Here is a 22,066-nt window from a genome sequence, read left to right on the forward strand (position 1 = left end):
GGAGTTTGTACCTGGATTCCAGCACTTTAATCAGTTTCCTGAACCCATCATTCTCCACTGTGCTCAGGGGCATCATGTCTTTCGCTATAAAGTATGAAACTGCACTTGTTATGTCCTTGCTCCTTTTTGATAGGGCAATAGCCGCAAAAGACGACACGATTGATTGTTGTTTTGGTACAGCCCCACTAGCACTGCTAAAACTTGTGGATAGATTAACATGGGCCTGCATTTTCATACTCTCGTGTGGTTGCTGGGATGGTACCTTTTCAGGTGATGGAAAAGGTTTGTTGTGTTTCCCATCTTGGTTGGCACCGACTACATATTTTGCAGACCGTCTTAATCTGCGCTTCATAGTTTTTAAGATATCCAAACCTCTTCCATATAATTGACGTTGTGTTAACTTTTTTGTCAACAATTTCCTCAGCTTTGGAGGACAGCGCGAGTTCGGTTTCACCATCGCTTTCGTGTCCCTCGCCGGTTCCACTCATTTTTTCTCCTTGTTTCCAGAGCTTTCTTCACCAGTAGCTGAAACTTTGTGGTAGAAAATGGGTGTGTACTTTGACGTGCAAGCCAAAAACTGCAGACTGACTGGCTGTTGTCATGTTTATTTCTGCTGTGTGATAGGCTGTTAGATTTATCCATATCGAGTAAAAATGTCCAGAGCTTATCATCGTTATCAACATAAATTTTATCGTGATCCAGTTTTGAGATCGTTTTATCGCCCAGCTCTACTTCAGACACAGTTTGTGTAGCAAGGTGATTATACACAGTGCAGTCCACAGACTCAAGCTGTGCTGAATAAAAAGGCCCATATAACACACTTTAGCATTGAAAGACTGAGCCCAGGCGACACAGGAAAGGTTAACTGCTTAATTCCAGTGATTTGTCCACACCGAGTTCAAGGCTTGCTGCCAAAAGCCTTCATTTAGCAGCTACAGTACATGCACCACCTCCGCAAGTTCTTTCATCAGCTAAAATGCAGAGACTGCTGGCAAACAAAGGTTAACATCAGGTATGTGAAGTACCCAGGTGAGAGGGGCCATCTCCACTAGCCAATCCAAGGCAGAAGCACAATCAGTGTTTCATACCCCCTCAAAATATAGCAAAAATTCTTGAATTTGCTGTTTTATTTAAACTTGCGCTGCACAAATTTAATGAAAGAGTAGAAGTGAGATAAAATTCACCGCAGCCTCTGAGCTAATAGCAAGGTGTTAAAAGGGATGTGACTATAAGGCCCACAGAGCAAGACCATTATAAAAGGTTCGTCAATGTATAGATTTTCTTCCTCAACTGTAAGATCCGAGTTGGGCAGCCTTTGTACTGATGGCATCTATTCACTTAATGAACAGAGATGAACAGAAAAGGTGGCTGGCAATGCAGTACTGTGCACTGCCATTACCTGACAGCATGAATGAATGTACAGTTGGCTGCATCTGGCTTTTTTCCGAGGCCTGCCTGCCTGTTTTCCGCCCGTGTAATCTCACTCTTCCTCATCGGGATGGCTGCGGGATTGTGCCCGTTCCCACCTCTTCTGCGCTGCATGAAAACATTTACACAGCGTTCATTGTGGATTCCTACAACGTTCTGAGAAAGACCGATGAGGAGGCAGGCAACTGCATGCAGATTCCCTGCCCGAGCCCTTTGGCAAATGATACAGAGGGACAAAGTGTGTGCGCACGTACACACGAGTATGTATGTTTGTGTACTTGTTACCACCAAGGGATGTGGGATTTACATTTAAGACAACTCTCACTGCAATCAGACCATATATGTCACTGCAAAGGTGCTCTGCTGTTGTCACACCTATGCCACACTGGCTCATTATGCTGCTGTAGCTGTATATAATGTGCATATGTGCGTGAGTCAACCTTTGTGTAAAAAGCCAGGGAGAAGAGATGCTGTGAGGGGTTTTAAGAAATGGAGATCGGAGAGAGAAATAAAGAAGTTATGCCAGAAGTTATTTATTTAATTGCTAGGCCATTTACATATTTAATGATTCAAGAACACATGCTGAAAGGCAGATGGAGCAAGCCTTTTGTCTGTAATTGCAGTTGTACCGTGACCCCAGTGTTGTAATGGAAATATGCTTAGCTCAAGATATGCTGTCAAGTTTAGACACACATGTACACACAGCAATCACATGCACACACACAGGCACACACAAGCAGACCTTGTTAATGGGGACAAAGACAACAACATGGAGCAATGGACAAGCTGTCCGGCTGGTCCAGGGAAGTGTTAATGTGATCCCACAGCTCAGCTGGATGCTGTGCAGGGGCCTGGTGTTTTATTACAGGCTGGGAGAGAGAGACACAGTCAGACAGAGAGACAGCGACTGTGCTCACAGAGCAATGATATAGTGGCTTTAAAGGTCTACATGATCCACAGCTCTTGAGTGAAATAACACACTGAATAAGAGGCGTGAAATAGAAAGCAACAAAAGGCACTGAATCTAATGGTGAACCAAAGAAAAAGAGAGGGCCATTGACATGAGATGGAGGAGCCTTTGGGCCATTCATTATTAATCTTGCAGTGCAACCATCATCATGTCATGATACTGATTTGCTAACAGTAAAACAGTTCATGAGTTGGAGCCACGGGCCAATGGTTGAGGCACGTTCTCCGACAAGTTGTGCTGTGGTGCTCATACAAGTGAAGCAAGTTTGTGTACCAATCCTGTTCCTCTCCATCATTCCTGTCCTCATTTTTCTATCCCTATCAGGGGGTCAGGAATTGGATAGGTAGTAGGTCCCCATTAGCCCTGTTTGAACTACAACCTATGATGGCAAAAAAAGCATGTTTCTCCATTGGTAGCCATTCAAAAGTATAATTCAAAGCCATTCAAAGTCAATAAAACTGGCAAAAAACAGCAAACAATACAACACAGAACACAGAAGGAATACTTTGCAAAACAAGTGTCTCTCTCTATCCATCGGTATCACAAGAGGCATATTCCCAATCACAGTTCAGATTAGGTGCTGCATATGGATGCAAAGGCCAATGTTGATCACCAGTGTCTCATTGCTTCGGTTACTGATAAGTCCACTATACCCTCGTTAGTGTCCACTCGCCGACCCTTCAATCACACGGAACTTCTCGATATCCATTAGAACCCAAGATGCCTCTCTCCTAACCTGAACAAATGCAGATTAATGCACTTCTAAGATCTTCTCAGATCAGAGTGTGTGTTGGCAGGGGTAAATCATGGAAGGATCAGAAGGTGCACCTTTGATCTTCTAAAAAGTCCCTCATCACATGGCTGCAAGGGATGAAGTTGTCTGCCACACCAGCGTCATTTTGGCCTGTGTGATTGAATCTATGGACCGGGAAGCTCATACATCAGAGCAGTGCTCCCGACCCAGTCATTATAATCTCGTTACATATGTGATCACATGAGCAATATGCAATCAGGCATTAAAGAGCAGAGCTGAAAACCTGTAGAGATTAAACAGTAAGCACAGACTACTGCAACGCAGTGTTTGACGGAAAAAGTTAGGCGATTAGTGAATTTCAGCTACCTGAAAGTGAGAAGTTGTAGCATATTTTAGAACAGCTGAGAGATAGAACTGTAATCCTCCAGAGTTGATCAGTGGGAGGAATATAGATAATTTATGTGGTGTCAAGAAGGTTGAGCAGGGCAAGTACCGCTCTGTGGTCTAACTTGCAACACTCAGTGCAGAACGTGACCAGGGGCGATTGAACCACAGTATTGCTTATAGTGTGCATATATTACTATCGTAGTAATAAAAAAGTCAACCATTGCTTCATCCAGAAACCCTCTGAAGCAATAACTTTGATGCAATTGTTACCCAAAGAGACACTTTCTCCATGAAAATAGAAAGGGGCTTTTTGTTATACCACTGTTTTTAAAGCAATAATAAAAACATTTCCTCAGTATAATTGCTTGGGCAGGTTTAGTGGCTTCCCAGCGATGTGTCAAGGTTTAAATAAATAAATACATAAATAAATAATAAAAAAGAATAATAATAAAAAAATCTATTAAAAAAAAACAAACAAAAAAAAAAAACACAGTAGCAGTTAACAGCAAGCCCCATCACAGGCAGCACAGAGAACATTAACTGATTGTTTGTTTCAAGGATTCATTGCTGCTTACATCAGTTAGCAGAGTGTATCAATGACATCAAGGATTGGATGGCCAGAAATGTCCTTCTACTCAATTCCGACAAAACAGAGGTACTAATTATTGGATCAAAAACCTCTAAAAACAAGCCGTTAAAATATAATTTGACTCTCGATGGATGTACTGTTACATCGTCTTCAACAGCAAATAATTTAGGTGTTATATTTGATACCAATCTGTCCTTTGAAAATCAAATTACCAATGTTTTTAGAACAGTATTCTTCCACCTAAGAAATATTGGTAAATTACGACACATGCTCTCTGTTACTGATGCCGAAAAACTAATTCATGCGTTCATGACCTCCAGACTAGATTATTGTAATGCATTACTGGGAGGATGTCCAGCAAGTTCAATAAATAAACTTCAATTGGTTCAAAATGCAGCATCTGGAGTGCTGACTAGAACCAAGAAATATGATCATATTAGCCCCATTTTAATGTTGTTACATTGGTTACCTATTAAATTTTGTATTCATTTTAAAATTCTGTTAACTACGTACAAAGCTTTGAATGGTCTAGCTCCGCAGTACTTAAGTGACCTTCTACCACGTTATATTCCATCACGTTCATTACAATCACAAAATTCTGGCCTGTTAATAGTTCCTAGAATATCAAAATCCACAAAAGGAGGTAGATCCTTTTCATATTTGGCTCCTAAATTATGGAATAGTCTCCCTAACATTGTTCAGGACACAGACACACTCACTGAGATAAAGTCTAGACTAAATACTCATCTATTTAGCCAGGCATACACCTAATTTGTCCTTCAACTCACAATTAGGCTGCTTTAGTTAGGTCTGCCGGAACCAGAAACCAGAAACACTGATCATGATCTACAACTCTGCAATAAATTGAATGGCATCTATGCTAATATTATTCTATTTGTATCCCTGTCTCAACCTCGGGACTCCTATCCTGAGATCACCAGAACCAGCTGGATCCAGCTCCATTCCTGCTTCGTGTTGGACTCCACTGCTACGTGCCTCTGAGTGATGATGACTAAATGCAGCCGATGCCTGCCAAACATCACTTCAGTCTATTACGATGGACTTCAGAGGATGAACTGATACCAACTCCAACATGGGATACATCATATGCCATTGCCTGAACCTTGGACTTAGACCTCACCGAAATTACCGGCTGGTTGAATTGCGATGCACCTCACTGATCTCTGCCTGCATCACCTTGGTCTAATGATGGACTACACTCTTATAATGGAATACATAGACTATTAATTGCCAAAAAAAGCCTTTGTCAGCCAACTAACAAGGGACAATGCATCTATGTAAACTTCTGCAGTTAATCCAGGATGAACTTCAAAGACATTAGTCATTAATCTTACAGTTCTTACAAAATCTTTGTTTAAACACTGACCCTTAACGCTTACTTAGTTTAATAATTTTAAACCATGACTTGTACTATACATAATAAAGTAATATTGGCATTACATTCATAAGGTTGGCCAGAGGGGAACTGGCCCCCACAGTGAGCCTGGTTTCTCCCAAGGTTATTTTTCTACATTAACCAACATCTTATGGAGTTTTGTGTTCCTTGCCACAGTCGCCTTCGGCTTGCTCACTGGGTTTCTAAATACAATTATTATTTAATTACTTATTTTTAAATACAATTCACAATTGCATTTTATCAAGCTACACAATGATGTTATTATAGATATTACAGTTTCATTTTCTGTTAATGCATGATTTTCTGTAAAGCTGCTTTGAAACGATGCGTGTTGTGAAAGGCGCAATACAAATAAAAAAGGCTTGACTTGACTTACATTCAAACTGTCACAATATTTTTATTTCCCCCTTAGCTATAGGGCACACATCCAAATACCACTAATAAAGAGCAAGCTAGATCTGAAAGCAACATTTCTACAATGTCCCTCCACTGCAAAATGGCCATTTTCATTTGGAATTAGAGCAGTGAGGCTTTAATGCAGGCCAACATTAGATTTATATCCCTTCTCGGCTGCAGTCATTGTGCTCTGTGAAACTAATCCACTCTTTCGGCTTTCATTTCAAAATGACAGAGCGCTACTAATTAATATTTGATAGAAAAGTTATTCATATTTAATTTTGTAATGTAATTAATAATAACATAATGAATATTTCAGGGTTAAGTTGTAGGCTCGCATTAAATGAAGCGGTGGAGTATAATACTGAGCTCACACGCTTATTTACACGGATGCATTATTGCTTAATTAGTGTTGAATGTAGAATGTGAAACACTGATATGGATTTAAACCCAAAATAAAGCCATGCCTTTAAGTAGGCCAAATCTGTGTCTCTTTAATTTACTCCAACCCCCCCCCCCCCCCCCCCATTATAAATATCTTTCAAAAGCATAGAATGAGCAGCTATTCTTGTTTTAATGCTGAAATCAGCTTCACAGTACACCGGACAACAGCATAAAGGAGACATGCATCAAATGAATAGGTGTTTGCTTGTGAAAAACATAATTTCTAAAAGTAAATAAATAAATAAATAACATAAGGGACACATCTACAGTCTGGCTGCACACTATCTCTCAAGTGTTGTCATACTCTCCAGATGATACCAAAGTAAAACAAATGTCCACAGGCACATATCCATTTTCTTTTCTGAATTAATAATCAAAGCCATTTTCTTGAATTCAAACTGACACTCCCAGGGATCTTGCTCTTTATCTTAGATTGCTTAATAGGAATAGCTTATTATCCATTCTCTTTTCTCCACAACCACATATAATCCCATCAGAGATAAGAGCACAGTATTGTAAGAAAGCACATCAGACAGCAATGCTATTAGTGTTGAGTACATCTGCACTCTACAAAGAAGAATGGTGTCCATCATTATCTGTTGTGATTAGGCACCACAGTCCGCTTAAGCCAAATGAGGAGGGAACAAAGCCATGCGCAAGATTATATCTAACTGACATATGCTGTAATCAAACTGACAATAATTTAAGTAAACACATCCATAGCACTCTTTGTTGGACAAAGGCTGCAATTTGTTCTTTTCTGTCCCTCATTCTTATGAGTGTTTATGTAAAAACATAATGCATTCAAATGGACTACAACTAGTACTTTGTTAGAAAGCCCATTTAGAAATCCCATGCACTTTCTATGGCGAGGCTATAGATTGCAATGTTGGGGGACCCAAGGCAGTAATGGATTTAGAGCCATTAATGATGAAGCCTGAACTGCTTGGTGTGGTCTTTTTAGTGCAGGAGATTTGATTGAGATTTGCAAGAACTGCATTCATGAATACCTTTGTTTGAAATATAAATGAGGTAAAAATTCATAAAGCAAAACCCCTGCCAAAAATATTGGTGAGAAAGTGTAATTTAACTGAATGACCATCTAAATCAGCTCAGTCTTGTTTAGAGGGGTTATGCCCAGAGCAGATCAAAGCACCAGGAGCAGCATGAGTTGTGCTGTGTTTGACGTGCCCTTCTGAAGCAGGTGACAGTGAGCTGCATCTTCAGCCCAGTGAGTCAGAGCATCGAGAACACACGGCCATGCAGAACATTAAGGACCATGCTGTCATGTACCATAGATACCTCCTCCTCTCCCTTCCTCCCTCTCTCTCTCTCTCTCTCTCTCTCTCTCTCTCTCTCTCCTTTTTTCTTTCTTTCTTGGTCCTGCCATGCCCACTTCTACATGTATGCTAATCGTCTCCTCCAACTGGCAGCTGGTGCTCAAGGGGAGATTGTGCACTGACAAGAAAGGAGCTGGGTGTATAATTAAACATCAGACCGGCAAGTAATAAAAGCTAAAGGATGAAATTAGTGTAATCTCGGCCTGAGGATTCTTGATAATCAGCCCACAACCACACGCCTGGCAGAGATGGCAGGAAAAGCGACAAGAAAATAAAAACATCCTGATTTGAATGACCCATTTGAATCACACACCTCCCACTCCTTATTTGATTCATTTTTTTAATTAGAGAGACACAGTGAGGGAGAACTGCAGATCTTTGGTGATGGAGAGAGGGAGAGACAGAGAGAAGAGGGATGTTCAACAGCGTGGCTTCCTATCTCACTGCAACATGGAACTTATCGGAGCTCTGCAAGCATGCTCATGAGCACTTAACCTTGCGGTGCAAGAAAAAAAAAAAAAAAAAAACCATCACAGCAGAGAAATGAAGTTCAATCAGTGCTGGCCCACCAAGGAAGCCAATACAGTGTAGCATCCCTTGCACTCGAGCATTCACCTCAAATGTCCATGCACTGTCCTCCAAAAGACAATAATTCTGCTCTCTGCCAAGTTAGGTAGAGCCACCTTGTGCACAAATACATCATGATATTGAATAATGCACAACACATTACAGCGGAGCAGAACAGCACATCGCTGTCTGAGCGCTTCCAGCTTTCTCCATCACCAACAGAGAGCTGTATAGCATTGTGGATTTGTCAGCCAGAAAGCATCGCACTTATTCACCCTTATACCTTGGAGATCATCATGGGAAGCCAATTTATTGTGTTTGTTTATTAATTTCTGCTGATCAAAAACTACGGCAAAATCCAACAAAGGCTGTTTAATTGCAGCTCTTGAAAAATGTATGCCACTCTTAAGGACTTTTTTGTGTCACACCGATATCGGGAAAACACAGGTGTAAAGGACACATGAAAGTGCATGTTTTATTCACATGCCTGAAAAGCAAGAGGAGGCAATAAAAAAAACCCGGAGAATTCAAGTAAGGGGCCTTAATTACCTGAGGCCCTGCCAAATTTTAGACATGCAAAGGATGACATTTTCCTCCTCGGTGATGGTGAGGCTAGTGCTCAGAGCAGTGATCAGAGCAGCAATGCTAATCAATTCTTAATGTAACACATTTTTACAAGTTTCCATTACAATACAATTAATATATATATATATATATATATTGTCTTAATAACAACAAATTATGATGCATGGATAACAATATTGTTATCCAGGACAGTCAGTGTCTTATAATAATATATTCTACAAGAAACAAGAAAGATTTGACCTATTTGAAAAAAAAAAAAAAAGATTTTGAGAAACAAACATCCCTTTTTGGCTATAGTCAAATGCTAGTGGTTGGACAAATAAAGTGCCAGGTCAGGCTCCTGAGGTTCATGCTTGCAGTGATCTGTCAACAAGCTGCTTTGGCCTGCTCCGACTATAGTCCTCTCAGGACACAGAGCTCTCTACACAGCTTCTGTGCCAGGTCGCTCTCCTACCCCATTAATATCAATACCACCTCACTACAAACACTCATGAAGGCATAACTTATTAAACTTGTAAAATTCAAGTTCCTTTTCATACTGTAAGTGTTTCAGAATATTTTCAGGATTTCCCAGAGCTGTGTTTTCCTTTGGCCTAATTGGCCATTGCATTGTAGCAGTTGAAAACTGAATCAGTGGGAAAGTTAGGCTCTGGCAGTGATGCCAACCTTGTGAAAAATGTGCTACAAAAAGGCATTCAGGCAGCAGAAATAATGTTTCCACATAATAAGTAAGCTTAATATTCAGCCGACAATTAGACTACTTACCCTGCCAACCAGAATTGAATCGGGTCCAGAGAACTCCTCCAACACAAACATTTGATTCCAAACCCATCCTCTTTTGGCACGACTCAGGATTCTTTGTCCTTCGCTTGGCCGGTTTCGCAGGATCATGGCTGATGCCGACTGTAAACTTTGTGACTGATTGTTTAACGGAGCCATAGAAGAGTACGGCACACAAGTAATCCACACTAGCAAGAGGGAAGTCCATAGATCTCGCTGCATCTCCTCTCCTTGTTTTAGCATTTTTGTAAAATTTTCTCTCTTTGTCTTTCTTTTGTTTCCCCTCCCAAAAGTCAGGGGTTGACCAGCTGACAGACAGCTGAATGGTTACTCTTTTGTTCTATGCATCTCCCAGCTTGAGTTCATGTTGTGAGGAGGGTCATGGATGTACTCTGATCTGTCTCCAGAACAGAGAGAAGAGAGACACAGTGAAATGTGACATCCATTAGTTGGTTCTTCAGTGTAAGAGATCTAGAGGGGAGAAAGAAATGCAGATTTACAGCAAATGCATGTAAATAAAGTGGACATGCTTAAGTAGAGAAGTCTCAAAGTCAGTTTGATGTAACACCAGAATTGCAAATAAACAAGTCAGAGGACATTTGTCTTCTCATGTTTTTCAAACTATGGGAATTTTTTTAGGAACTATGTGATTAAGCATAGAATGAGCAATTACTATTTCGGTTTACAATATGTCTTGTGCCCACATACTTTGCTGAGCACCAATTACATATTTAACACCAACTATTTTTTGAGAATGATTTCATTTTATCCACTAAAAAGCAGATAGTCATGAGCAAAATATCTGCTAATAAAAGATGACCCATAGCAATTTGAAAGAACGAAAAACACTGTACATTAGAAGTATAACTGTCTCCTCATGCCCATGAGCCTTTTTATTTTTCTGAACAAACATTATTTCAAAGCCCTTGAAATGTTACCAAATTATGGTATATTATGTCATTCTGTGGTATACAAAATAACTCATGCAAAAAGATTTAGAAATTTTAGGATTTTGAAATCTGAAAATCCAACACTTCTAAATGTAATTAGAACATTTTCCCATAAACCATTATTTAGGTATTTATAATTATTGGTTATGGTTATGAGAAGAGAGAACATAGTTTGCACCAACACTAAAATTGTTTTGCACTTATGATTCTGCTAAATAGTGTATATTGGTGGTACTATGTGTTACTTCAAAATCAAAATTAAACTGCACGTCCAGGGTATTTTGCTTTCTAGTTCACCATACAACAATGACAAGCTGCATTCACTAAACCGGATTATTTAGCTGAATGGTTTCAAGCAGTATCTTCTGAAGAACTCTGTTATCTCTTATTTCGTATGTTTCCAGTCATCAGTAGAAAGTAAAAACGTAATCACAAGGAATTCAATCTTCTCACAAGGAAAATAATATAAACAATATCAAGATAAACCAATAAATAATCCTTTAGTAGTAGTAATAAGCCAAAAGCGTAAAAAATGCGCTATTATAAGTTATACATTTAAATAATAATTAACATGTAGGCTAGTAAGTTGCCTAAATATTTGAAACAAGCAGCTTACTCCGTCTCCGTACTAAGTAACTTCAGTTTGCAGTAGCGTTCGATTAGTGAACTGTCTACACAGAAAGCAACAGACAGAGCGGAGACAGGTTATTATTTAACTAAACGAGCAAAAGCGATGCGGGAAAGAGAATTTCAGCACCATCAGCAGTGGACAGCTCCTAACTCAAAAAGTGATGCTGAGAAACTAGCTTACTATTAAGGATTGCCTTCTGGCTCGTTCTTTCGAATGAGTACGAAAAAGCAAGATACCTAAAACACTACTCTAGAAGCAGTGTAGCTTTGCTTAAAAAATATACACGGCACACCGACTTGCCTAAATTGACTAACTGAGGCATCCACAAGCCACGTTCCTCTGCAAAGTGAACACAAATATTTGATGAAAGACATTCCAGAACGATATGCTTAACAAATAATGAACAACATCTACACTAATTTATTATATGGTCTGCAGGTGTAGACTGACCGGTTAGTCAATCTGTCTCATTCTCGGATCGATCACTGTAGCGCAAACAGGATCAAAGGAAAATATGCATTGTTTCAGTCAAGCCAAATGAACTCGCATGCACGCGCCTTCCGCCAAATAACACATACTGTCTAAAATACACATGCATACACATACATCTTTAGTACTTACGGTGTATCAGTATATCTTCCGGACGTCCGTTCCGTCACTCACAGGAAACAGAAAAAACACAGATATATATATAAAAAATTAAAAAAAATCCTGACTTGTTTCAGAAAACCGTTGGCAATTTTTTTTTTTTTTATTTGTTTTATTTATTTAGTTTTTATTTTTTTGTCAATTTAATATGGACAAGAAAAATCCAAAATAAGTTGCCAGATGAAGTGGGGGAGCAATTGGGGTCCGTACAGTTTAGCGACTTGGCGTTGACAGGGTGTTGGAGAGCTCCGGTATGCTGGCTCGTTGAGTGGAAGAGTGAGGAGAGATGGACAAGAGCTGTTTGGTGGGAAGAGCCTCCCCTCTGCCGCTCATTGGGCTGATAAAGAGGCAGGTCCTCATGAATGCATGTGCCCATACCCTGTGAATACTGAACTTTTATGGCAGTATTTTGACGCTTTTTTTTTTTTTTTTTTTTTTTTTGCAAAACGCATTGTGCTACTGCTAACAATGCATTTAAAAGTATATTGCCAGCTTCAAATGCTCGCGTCTCGAGACACTTGTGCGACGGTCCTCTGATTTTCCGCCTCATTCCGTCCTGCGATTTGAATTGGATGAGATTTCACATGACTAGGAGCCAAAGTCTATACGCTGTGCTGTTTAATGAGCAGTATCACTGGCACTCTTTGTGGCCTGCATTATTGCAGTATGAGACTGAGCTGCTCCTTTCCCCCGACTGTTATTTTACTGTGTGAGCTACTAAATTGTTATTTTCACGTGCATGGGACATTAAAATTGGCAGATGTTGTGAGAAGCAAAAGAGATTGATGGGCTTTACTGTTCAATTTAACTCTTTACTATTAAATCAACAAGTGCGTGCAGTGCTTGCATGTAATGCTGCCTATTTTATGCTGCCATTCGATATTTATCGGAATTTTAGATTAAGAAATATTTTAAAATAAATATACCAGCTCCTGCACCATTCTTCTGGGCACATGTGCCTTATCTTAACACGTTTCTTGCTTGCATGCACTGCATTAAGACTCTACAGTGGTTAAAGGTACCAAACGTGGCCATAATTTAATCTGGAGCCTGGATACATCACATTCGGGAGCTCCGATTTTAGTGGCTCCCTCTAGCGGCCAAAAATCGATATAGGCATCAGGAGTGTTCTGGACAGTGGTCAGTTAAAGCCACTAAAAATGCACAGGTTCAATTAATTAACATCCTCACTGGTTAGAACTTTTTAGGCTCTTGCTTTGTGGAACACAAAATGAGATATTAGACAGTATGTTAGTCTCACTCATCATTACAATGAAAGTGAAAGGTGACTGTGGCTGTCATTCTTCAGAATATCTCCTGTTGTGTTCAGCGGATTAAAGGTTTTGAACAACATGAGATTAGATTTGTATAGTTTTAAACAAAACCATATTCTTAGTAAGGTATTGATCACAATATATCTGAGTATCACAATATTTTTCAAAGGATAAGTTAAGCTTTAATCAACTTTCCTTGACAGGCTGTTCACAGAGAAATAGATATTTTGATAAAACGTTTTAGTATATTAGTATTTTCTATATGCATGATTTCTGTTTATTGACATAAAAATGGTTTAATCACATTTAGTCAGGTATACATATATTATCTGGGTTGGTTAACTTTGGCTGCCACATCACAAAATGATCATGAACATAAAACAGCTAACATTTTGCATCCTTCCAGAGTTTCTATTTAACTCTATTCAGTTCTGTTGTGCAATTTTTCAAGCTGCTCTCTAGCATATTTTTCTCTCTGTCATTGATTAATTCCAGTGACACAGCCTTTACCGGTGATCAAAATATCAGACATCTTCTGAAAAAGGCAAAGTAAGTGAAGGGAAAATGGTCTTTACAGCCCAGGCTTCCTCAATTGATCATTGGTTACTATATTGTCAGTGGAATTAATCACAGGGCTGGTGCACCGTGAACAGCTTGCACCCTTCTCCACACACCTCAGCCCTGTCATTTGTGAATGGCGACAACAGCCTCCGCAAAAAAAATAAGAAACAAGTTGTTATTTATTCATTTGTCCCTGCATTTACATCAAATTGTTTAGAGAGGCAAGACAATTACATGGGGCTTTTCTCAACTGTCTCACTTAGAAGTGATGCTGTGTCCAAAACAATTGTCTTTGTTATTGAAGACTCATTCCTGCAACTTCATACATCTTCCAGTATGGCACATCTATGCCCATACACTGTTCTACTCGGTCACAAATGTATCACTGTCTTGCGTATGTCATTAAAAAAAATGTGGTTACTTTGCAGATGCTACAATGCATTTCAGTGTATAAATGCAAGTAGTGCACATCTTTATGTTTGTTATTCTGCTATTTTATCTAAGATTAGAACTGTTAAAAGCTTACTGTCTGTGTTAATTTCTCAGCATGTGCAACGTTTAATGAAAACGCATCATAATGTGCAGTTTTGCAAACTATTAATTTTTCCCACTTCTCTGCTTTTACACAGCCAGTCATGCATCAGCTTTGGTGAATGAGTAATATTGTTGGACTCTCCATTAAAAACACAATCCTACAAGGCAAGAAGATAATGGACTGTGTTTATCGATTTCACCTCAACCAAAGCAAGAAAGATACACTGTTCTTTAAAGAGCAGTCTCAACTGTATTATAACAGTTTCAGGTGGATGAGTCTCAATTTCTGCAAAGTGAGTGTTCATTCAGTGAAACAGAACCTCTATTACACAAAGAACAAATAAAGTTATGTCATCTGACACAAGAATGAACCTAGACCAACCTCTCTCCCTCTCCATCTTCACATCTGTAAGGGGATAAATAAAAGTATAATTAGATTTGCATTTCCTGAAGGAAATACCAGTGCTTGCAAAGGAGCAAACGAACAGTGTTAAAGTTTAGGTAAGCTAGGTTTTAGGCTTTGGTTCTGTGTAAATGAACTGTTGCTTCAAAACCGCTTTGCCAACGTCCAAAAATAACATTGAACAAATGTCTTGATTTCAGTCGACTGTGCACAAAAATCAACACACACAGTCACTTTGCAATGTAAAGACAGCTTTGAATATTTAACACCAATCGCAATTTAATATTCAAATAGATGTAAGAAAGAAGACCTATCACACATTAAGTATGTAGCCTAAATATTGACATTAATATTGACATTTTGAAGGCTGAACAATCTATCAATTTAAGCCAGTGGGAGATTGCTAAACTTTAATTTTAAATTTCTTAAAAATTGTGAAACAAAAAATAGAAAGCACATCTAAGGCTGAAATTATCTAAAAAACTAAGTTTGAAAGGAGTTTACACATTAATATATTGAGGCTGAATCAACTGCAGAATTTTAATACTTAGATTTTATATGTATTCACACATAACAGCTACAGACAAGAGTTTTAAAGGTTCCTCACTAATTTGTCAATCAAATTAAATAGTAAAGTTAACTCTAAATTTATAAACAGTGCTTTACCAATTTATGACAAGAATACCCACCATTACTTCATCTTTCTATGCCGGCACACACAAACTCTCTCTCTCTCTCTCTCTCTCTCTCTCTCACACACACACACACACACGCACACATGCACACAAACACAAACACACACACACAAACACACACACACATGCACACACACACATGTTGGTGTGGCTATCCTTATGAAGACTTTCCATAGACATTTAGTATGTTTTTAAGTGTTTTGAATTATGGGGTCACTAGAAATGTCCTCATAATCCACATTTATAGCATAATACCCTTGTAATTACCAGCTTGTAACCTAAAAAAATTTCCTCATAAACTACTCAAACCCGCCCCCCCCCCCCCACACACACACACACACACACACACACACACACACACACACACATTTGGCTGCGGATATCCTTATGAGGACTGTCCATAGACATAATAATTTTTATACTGTATGAACTATAGATTCTATCCCCTAACCCTACCCCTAAACCTAACCCTCACAAAAAACTTTCTGCATTTTTACATTTTCAAAAAAACATTGTTTAGTATGTTTTTTAAGCGATCTGAATTATGGGGCCACTAGAAATGTCCTCATAAACCACATTTATAATACCCTTGGAATTACCAGTTTGTAACCTAAAAGAATGTCCTCAACAACAACCCAAACCCGCACACACACACTGATCTTGGCCCCGGGGGCCTGAGATGTGTAAACAGTTTCCAGCATAGGTTTAGTGCCATGATTAGCATATTAACACTCCTAAAAGTCACATTTTAATTGGTAGCAAATTAAAGTTAATTGCTTTTTACGTTGATGATTTTAAGGCTCTGCGGATAATTAAGTGCAGTGTTCAGAATTTTGATATGTTGACATTTTGAGAATGAACAACCTGGATCCTAAATGAACAACACAACTAAGATCTTAATCATGCAAATTGAAAAACACACAGATTTGATTATCATGGGTTTCATATTGGGCCCCCATATTAATTACACTTACATTTTTTATTTATTTACAATCACTTATATTTATTAAACTTATTTCCCAATTGCAGTAATTATTGTTCTTTTATAATACCTTGGCTCAAAAGCAAATAGATGGAGCCATGTCAAACAGGTTGCTTGGATACCAGTTGGAATGCCAGGTACACACGTTAATATCCTGGCAGTAAACTTTCACTTTAAGAAGGTATGATGTGAATAAAATTGGAATGAGCATCTTGTGGCCACGAGCCTCACTCACATTTAGCGGTGAGCCAAGAGCTCGTTTTTTTTGGCAGTGAGATTCATATATTGTCATGCAGCTGAATGAAGCACTCCTCAGGGCAAAACCACTCTGCATACCTGTCTTAATAAGTTGTACAAGTTGATTAGAATAGGATACAGTGGCGGACCTCTCATCATGAGAGGAAGCAACTTGACATGAAAAAAAAAAAAAAAGGTTCAGAGGGATCAATTTGGAGCCAGGTTGTTAAAAGTAGACACTGATGGTTTCCATAAATAACAGAGGTGGCATGATAATGGTGCAAGTTACCTTTAATAGCGCTCATTAGGACTGACACCTTCTCCATTTGGGAGGAGATGAGGGGAGACTCATTATGATAATAACTCTAAAGAGGGTGTGTATATGTGTATATGTAAGTATGTATTTGTTTTAGGTAAGTATCATCAAATAAGTTGGACAGTGGATTAAGCATAAAGTATGTTTACAGTGTTGTTGACAAATCAGAATAACTAAAAAAAAAAAAAAAAAAAAAAAAATCAATGTTAGTTTTTGTGGTATCCATACAAAATCATTAGTGACTAATTTTAATCTGATAGACATTGAAATATGTGTGTCATTAAAAATGGCAACATTTATGAAAATTGCACTTCCCTTTGGATAAAACGAAAATGTTTTATATAACTGAAGTGGATTTATGTCCAAAGGTCAGACATGAAACACTATAGGCTACGTTCACACCGCAGCTGAATGTGGCCCAAATCAGATTTTTTCACTCACATGTGACACAGGTCTTTTAATTGGATGATCGTGTGAACAGCCAAAAGCACTTTGAATATGACATTTTCAAATCCGATCTGGGCCACTTTCAAATGTGGAAATAAACTGGATTCATATCTGATTTTTTCCAATGTGTCTTCGGTGTGAACAGCCAAGGTCAAATTTAATGTGATTTTACATGAATCTACCTCAACATTCATAATTTGCATGCTTGATTTCCTGCATATATACAGCTGTTATATTTATAAACTTTTAAGTGCGAGTCATATCTGTCTAGTTAATGCATTCAGTTTATTTTTAAGGAAATAAAATAAAAGTATAGGCTTCAACAGTTGGGTTCAGCGATTAATTTGACTTGCACGTTAAATATGCATATGAAAAGATACAGATAGATTTATATAACGCCACTCTTTGCTTGTGTCACTCACTCAGAAAACACAGTTTCTATATTTCTCAAACTGTATTAAAATATGAATGCAAGCCAGTCAATGGAAACATGAAATAAAGATAACTGTTCTTACCTTACATATATGTAATGCTGTTTTTCCTGCTGCCTTTTGATTTTATGGTGTGTTTCGCTCATAGGTAAAATTACACTTGAACTTCTATGATTATTTAAATTCCACCATACTGTAACGTTTGAAGGATGTGACGAGAGCAGGGTCCAAGTGCAGCAACTTTAATGATGAATAAATAAAACAAAATACAAGACAGGATAAATGTGGAACAGGGCAAAACTAGGAACAAGGAAACAAGAACAGAACATAAAGAAACAGGCTAGAACTCGGAGCACAAACTGGATAAAGACACATAACAACTGACAAAGGTTAAACAGACAATAGGGCAATATATATACACGGATAAACGAGGTAAATGAAACACAGGTGAGAATCAATAAGGAACAGCTGGAAGTGATCAAAGCAGGGGATTATGGGAAATGTAGTCCGGGGGGAACAGATGACAGAAGCAAAACACAAGGCAGACAACAGTGAATTGTAACATAACCCCCCCCCCCCCCTTAACGTGTGGCTCCTGATGCCCAAGGAGGGCAGGGAGGGGAAGCAGGGCAAAGATGGAGCTGGAGAACAAAGAGTCCAGAGCAGAACAAGCTGGTGGTCAAAGGACCCAGGAGACCAGATTAGATCAGGCAGACATCCATGGGACCAAGGAAACCCGGGCAGGTCAGGCAGAAGACAAGGGGACCAAGGAAACCAGGGCAGACCAGGCAGACGACCAGTGGACCAAGGAAGCCAGGGCAGATTAGGCGGGCGAACAGGGGACAGTGGCAGGCGTGGACGTTGGCTCGTTGTCCGTGGCAGGCATGGCGTCGGCTTGTTGGCCGTGGCAGGCATGGGCGTCGGCTCGTTGGCTGTGGCAGGCATGAGCATAGGCTCGTTGGCCGAGGCAGGCATGAGGAAGGGTAATTGTGGCCCTACGCACTGATATCAGTGGCAGATCATTCAACTTGGAGACAGGGGCTGAGAAGGGCTTAAAGCAGGGAGTCGCGGAAGGCTGGGCTGTAACATGGCGAGGAGCAGACTCAGACATGGCTGTGACATGGCGAGGAGCAGACTCAGACGTGGCTGTGACATGGCGAGGAGCAGACTGAGACGTGGCTGTGACATGGCGAGGAGCAGACTCAGACGTGGTTGTGACACGGCGAGGAGCAGACTCAGACGTGGCTGTGACATGGCGAGGGGCAGACTCAGACGTGGCTGTGACATGGCGAGGAGCAGACTCAGACGTGGCTGTGACATGGCGAGGAGCAGACTCAGACGTGGCTGTGACACGGCGAGGAGCAGACTCAGACGTGGCTGTGACACGGCGAGGAGCAGACTCAGACGTGGCTGTGACATAGCGAGGAGCAGACTCAGAGGTGGCTGTGATATGGCGTGGAGCAGACTCAGACGTGGCTGTGACATGGTGTGGAGCAGACTCAGAAGTGGCTGTGACATGTCGTGGAGCAGATTCAGACGTGGCTGTGACATGGCGTGGAGTAAACTCAGGCATGGAAGTCTCAGAAGCCGGGATCGGGATTAAGAGAGGATCCTCTGAAGCGAGGATATTAACTAATATTAACTCCACATATTCCTCCCACGTGTAATCTCCGGTCTCCGGCAATTCCCTCCACTTGTGAGCTATGAGTCCTATCTGATACAGGGATTTCAGGTGGGAATTGGTAAATCCCGTGTATCTGGCTCAACTGGATAAAATACGCTGCTAGATCCATTTCAGTTTGGTCAGTTGTTCTGTAATGTTTGAAGGATGTGACGAGAACAGGATCCAAGTGCAGCAACTTTAATGATGAATAAATAAAACAAAATACAAGACAGGATAAATGTGGAACAGGGCAAAACTAGGAACAAGGAAACAAGAACAAAACATAAAGGAACAGGCTAGAACTCGGAGCACAAACTGGATAGAGACACATAACAACTGACAAAGGTTAAACAGACAATAGGGCAATATATATATACATGGATAAACGAGGTAAATGAAACACAGGTGAGAATCAATAAGGAACAGCTGGAAGTGATCAGAGCAGGGGATTATGGGAAATGTAGTCCGGGGGGAACAGATGACAGAAGCAAAACATAAGGCAGACAACAGTGAATCGTAACACATATGAAGGCAAATGACTACATACACTATATTGCCAAAAGTATTCGCTCATCTGCCTTTAGACACATATGAACTTAAGTGACATCCCATTCTTAATCCATAGGGTTTAATATGACGTCGGGCCACCCTTTGCAGCTATAACAGCTTCAACTCTTCTGGGAAGGCTTTCCACAAGGTTTAGGAGTGTGTTTATGGGAATTTTTGACCATTCTTCCAGAAGCGCATTTGTGAGGTCAGACACTGATGTTGGACGAGAAGGCCTGGCTCACAGTCTTCACTCTAATTCATCCCAAAGGTGCTCTATCGGGTTGAGGTCAGGACTCTGTGCAGGCCAGTCAAGTTCTTCCACACCAAACTCGCTCATCCATGTCTTTATGGACCTCGCTTTGTGCACTGGTGCGCAGTCATGTTGGAACAGGAAGGGGCCATCCCCAAACTGTTCCCACAAAGTTGGGAGCATGGAATTGTCCAAAATCTCTTGGTATGCTGAAGCATTCAAAGTTCCTTTCACTGGAACTAAGGGGCCAAGCCCAGCTCCTGAAAAACAACCCCACACCATAATCCCCCCTCCACCAAACTTCACAGTTGGCACAGTACAGTCAGACAAGTACCGTTCTCCTGGCAACCGCCAAACCCAGACTCGTCCATCAGATTGCCAGATGGAGAAGCGTGATTCGGCACTCCAGAGAACGCATCTCCACTGCTCTAGAGTCCAGTGGTGGCGTGCTTTACACCACTGCATCCAATGCTTTGCATTGCACTTGGTGATGTATGGCTTGGATGCAGCTGCTCGGCCATGGAAACCTATTCCATGAAGCTCTCTACGCACTGTTCTTGAGCTAATCTGAAGGCCACATGAACTTTCGAGGTCTGTAGCGATTGACTCTGCAGAAAGTTGGCGACCTCTACGCACTATGCGCCTCAGCATCCGCTGACCCCGCTCTGTCATTTTACGTGGCCTACCACTTCGTGGCTGAGTTGCTGTCATTCCCAATCACTTCCACTTTGTTATAATACCACTGACAGTTGACTGTGGAATATTTAGTAGCGAGGAAATTTCACGACTTTACTTGTTGCACAGGTGGCATCCTAACACAGTACCACGCTGGAATTCACTGAGTTCCTGAGAGCGGCCCATTCTTTCACAAATGTTTGTAGAAGCAGTCTGCATGCCTAGGTGCTTCATTTTATACACCTGTGGCCATGGAAGTGATTGGAACATCTGAATTCAATTATTTGGATGGGTGAGCGAATACTTTTGGCAATATAGTGTACAAATTCTTTATCCATCAACAGTCTTTCTCCATCACTCGCGGACATATTATCAGATATGTCCTAGCTGTGTTAAAAACGGATAATTCTTTTTTTTATTATAATTTAATTCATTATTCATACTATAATGATGAACATGCCAGAGATTGTTAAACACATGCTCAAGGAGTGCTACATGCATGCAAGTCAGTTTAAGAGTGTCGGCTGTTCAGACCAGTGTCTGACATAGGCTACATTTAAAATGTCAAGTGAACAACCTAACAAAAAAAAACAAAAAAATAGATTTGAGCAAAAAATCTGATCTGGGCCACATTCAGCTGCAGGGTGAATGTAGCATATAGACGGGGTTGGGGAGTAACGGAATACATGTAACGGGATTACTTATTTAAAATACAAAATATAATTAACTGTATTCCAATACAGTTACAATTTAAATAATTGGTAATTAGAATACAGTTACATTCAAAAAGTATTTTGATTACTGAAGAGATTACTTTGCATTTTATTGTCATTTGTTTCATTTAATATTTAGTCCTTTCAGATGGAAATATTTATACATATAAATGATGCGATCCAAAGTGCATTTGAGCTACGGTGAAACACTTTCTTATGATGTGTTACATTCATACGAGCAGACAGAGAAGTACGTCTGAAGTAAGTTTGGAGCCGAAGAAATAGAAATAAACCTTATGTAAATTGTTAGCTTTACGCTAAGCTAAAATGCTATTTCTAGCCATTTTACATGCACGTTACCAGGCACGATCATATTCACATTCACATTGGATCATAATTTCCTTTTTTCTAGTAATCGTATTCTTGATAATAATTTTTGTATTGTTTTCC

At 39.9% G+C, this 22,066-nt stretch overlaps 1 protein-coding gene across 2 annotated transcripts in view; it reads right to left on the reverse strand.

The window, feature by feature from the left end:
• The window catches only part of LOC127446520 (cadherin-8-like), a 151,689-nt gene extending 139,549 nt beyond the window's left edge, over window positions 1-12,140 (reverse strand). For both annotated transcript variants that reach the window (XR_007898218.1, XM_051707508.1), the window contains exons 1-2: window positions 11,860-12,140; window positions 9,643-10,128 (exon numbers count right to left, since the gene is read on the reverse strand). Coding sequence is in view for 1 of the 2 variants with exons in the window: in XM_051707508.1 (XP_051563468.1) it covers window positions 9,643-9,900 (258 nt within the window). In the remaining variant the exon portion in view is untranslated. The remainder of the gene's footprint in view (window positions 1-9,642; window positions 10,129-11,859) is intronic.
• Between the last annotated feature and the right edge of the window lie 9,926 nt (window positions 12,141-22,066).

The sequence above is a fragment of the Myxocyprinus asiaticus genome, chromosome 1, assembly GCF_019703515.2.
Source record: "Myxocyprinus asiaticus isolate MX2 ecotype Aquarium Trade chromosome 1, UBuf_Myxa_2, whole genome shotgun sequence".
Lineage (NCBI taxonomy): Eukaryota > Metazoa > Chordata > Actinopteri > Cypriniformes > Catostomidae > Myxocyprinus > Myxocyprinus asiaticus.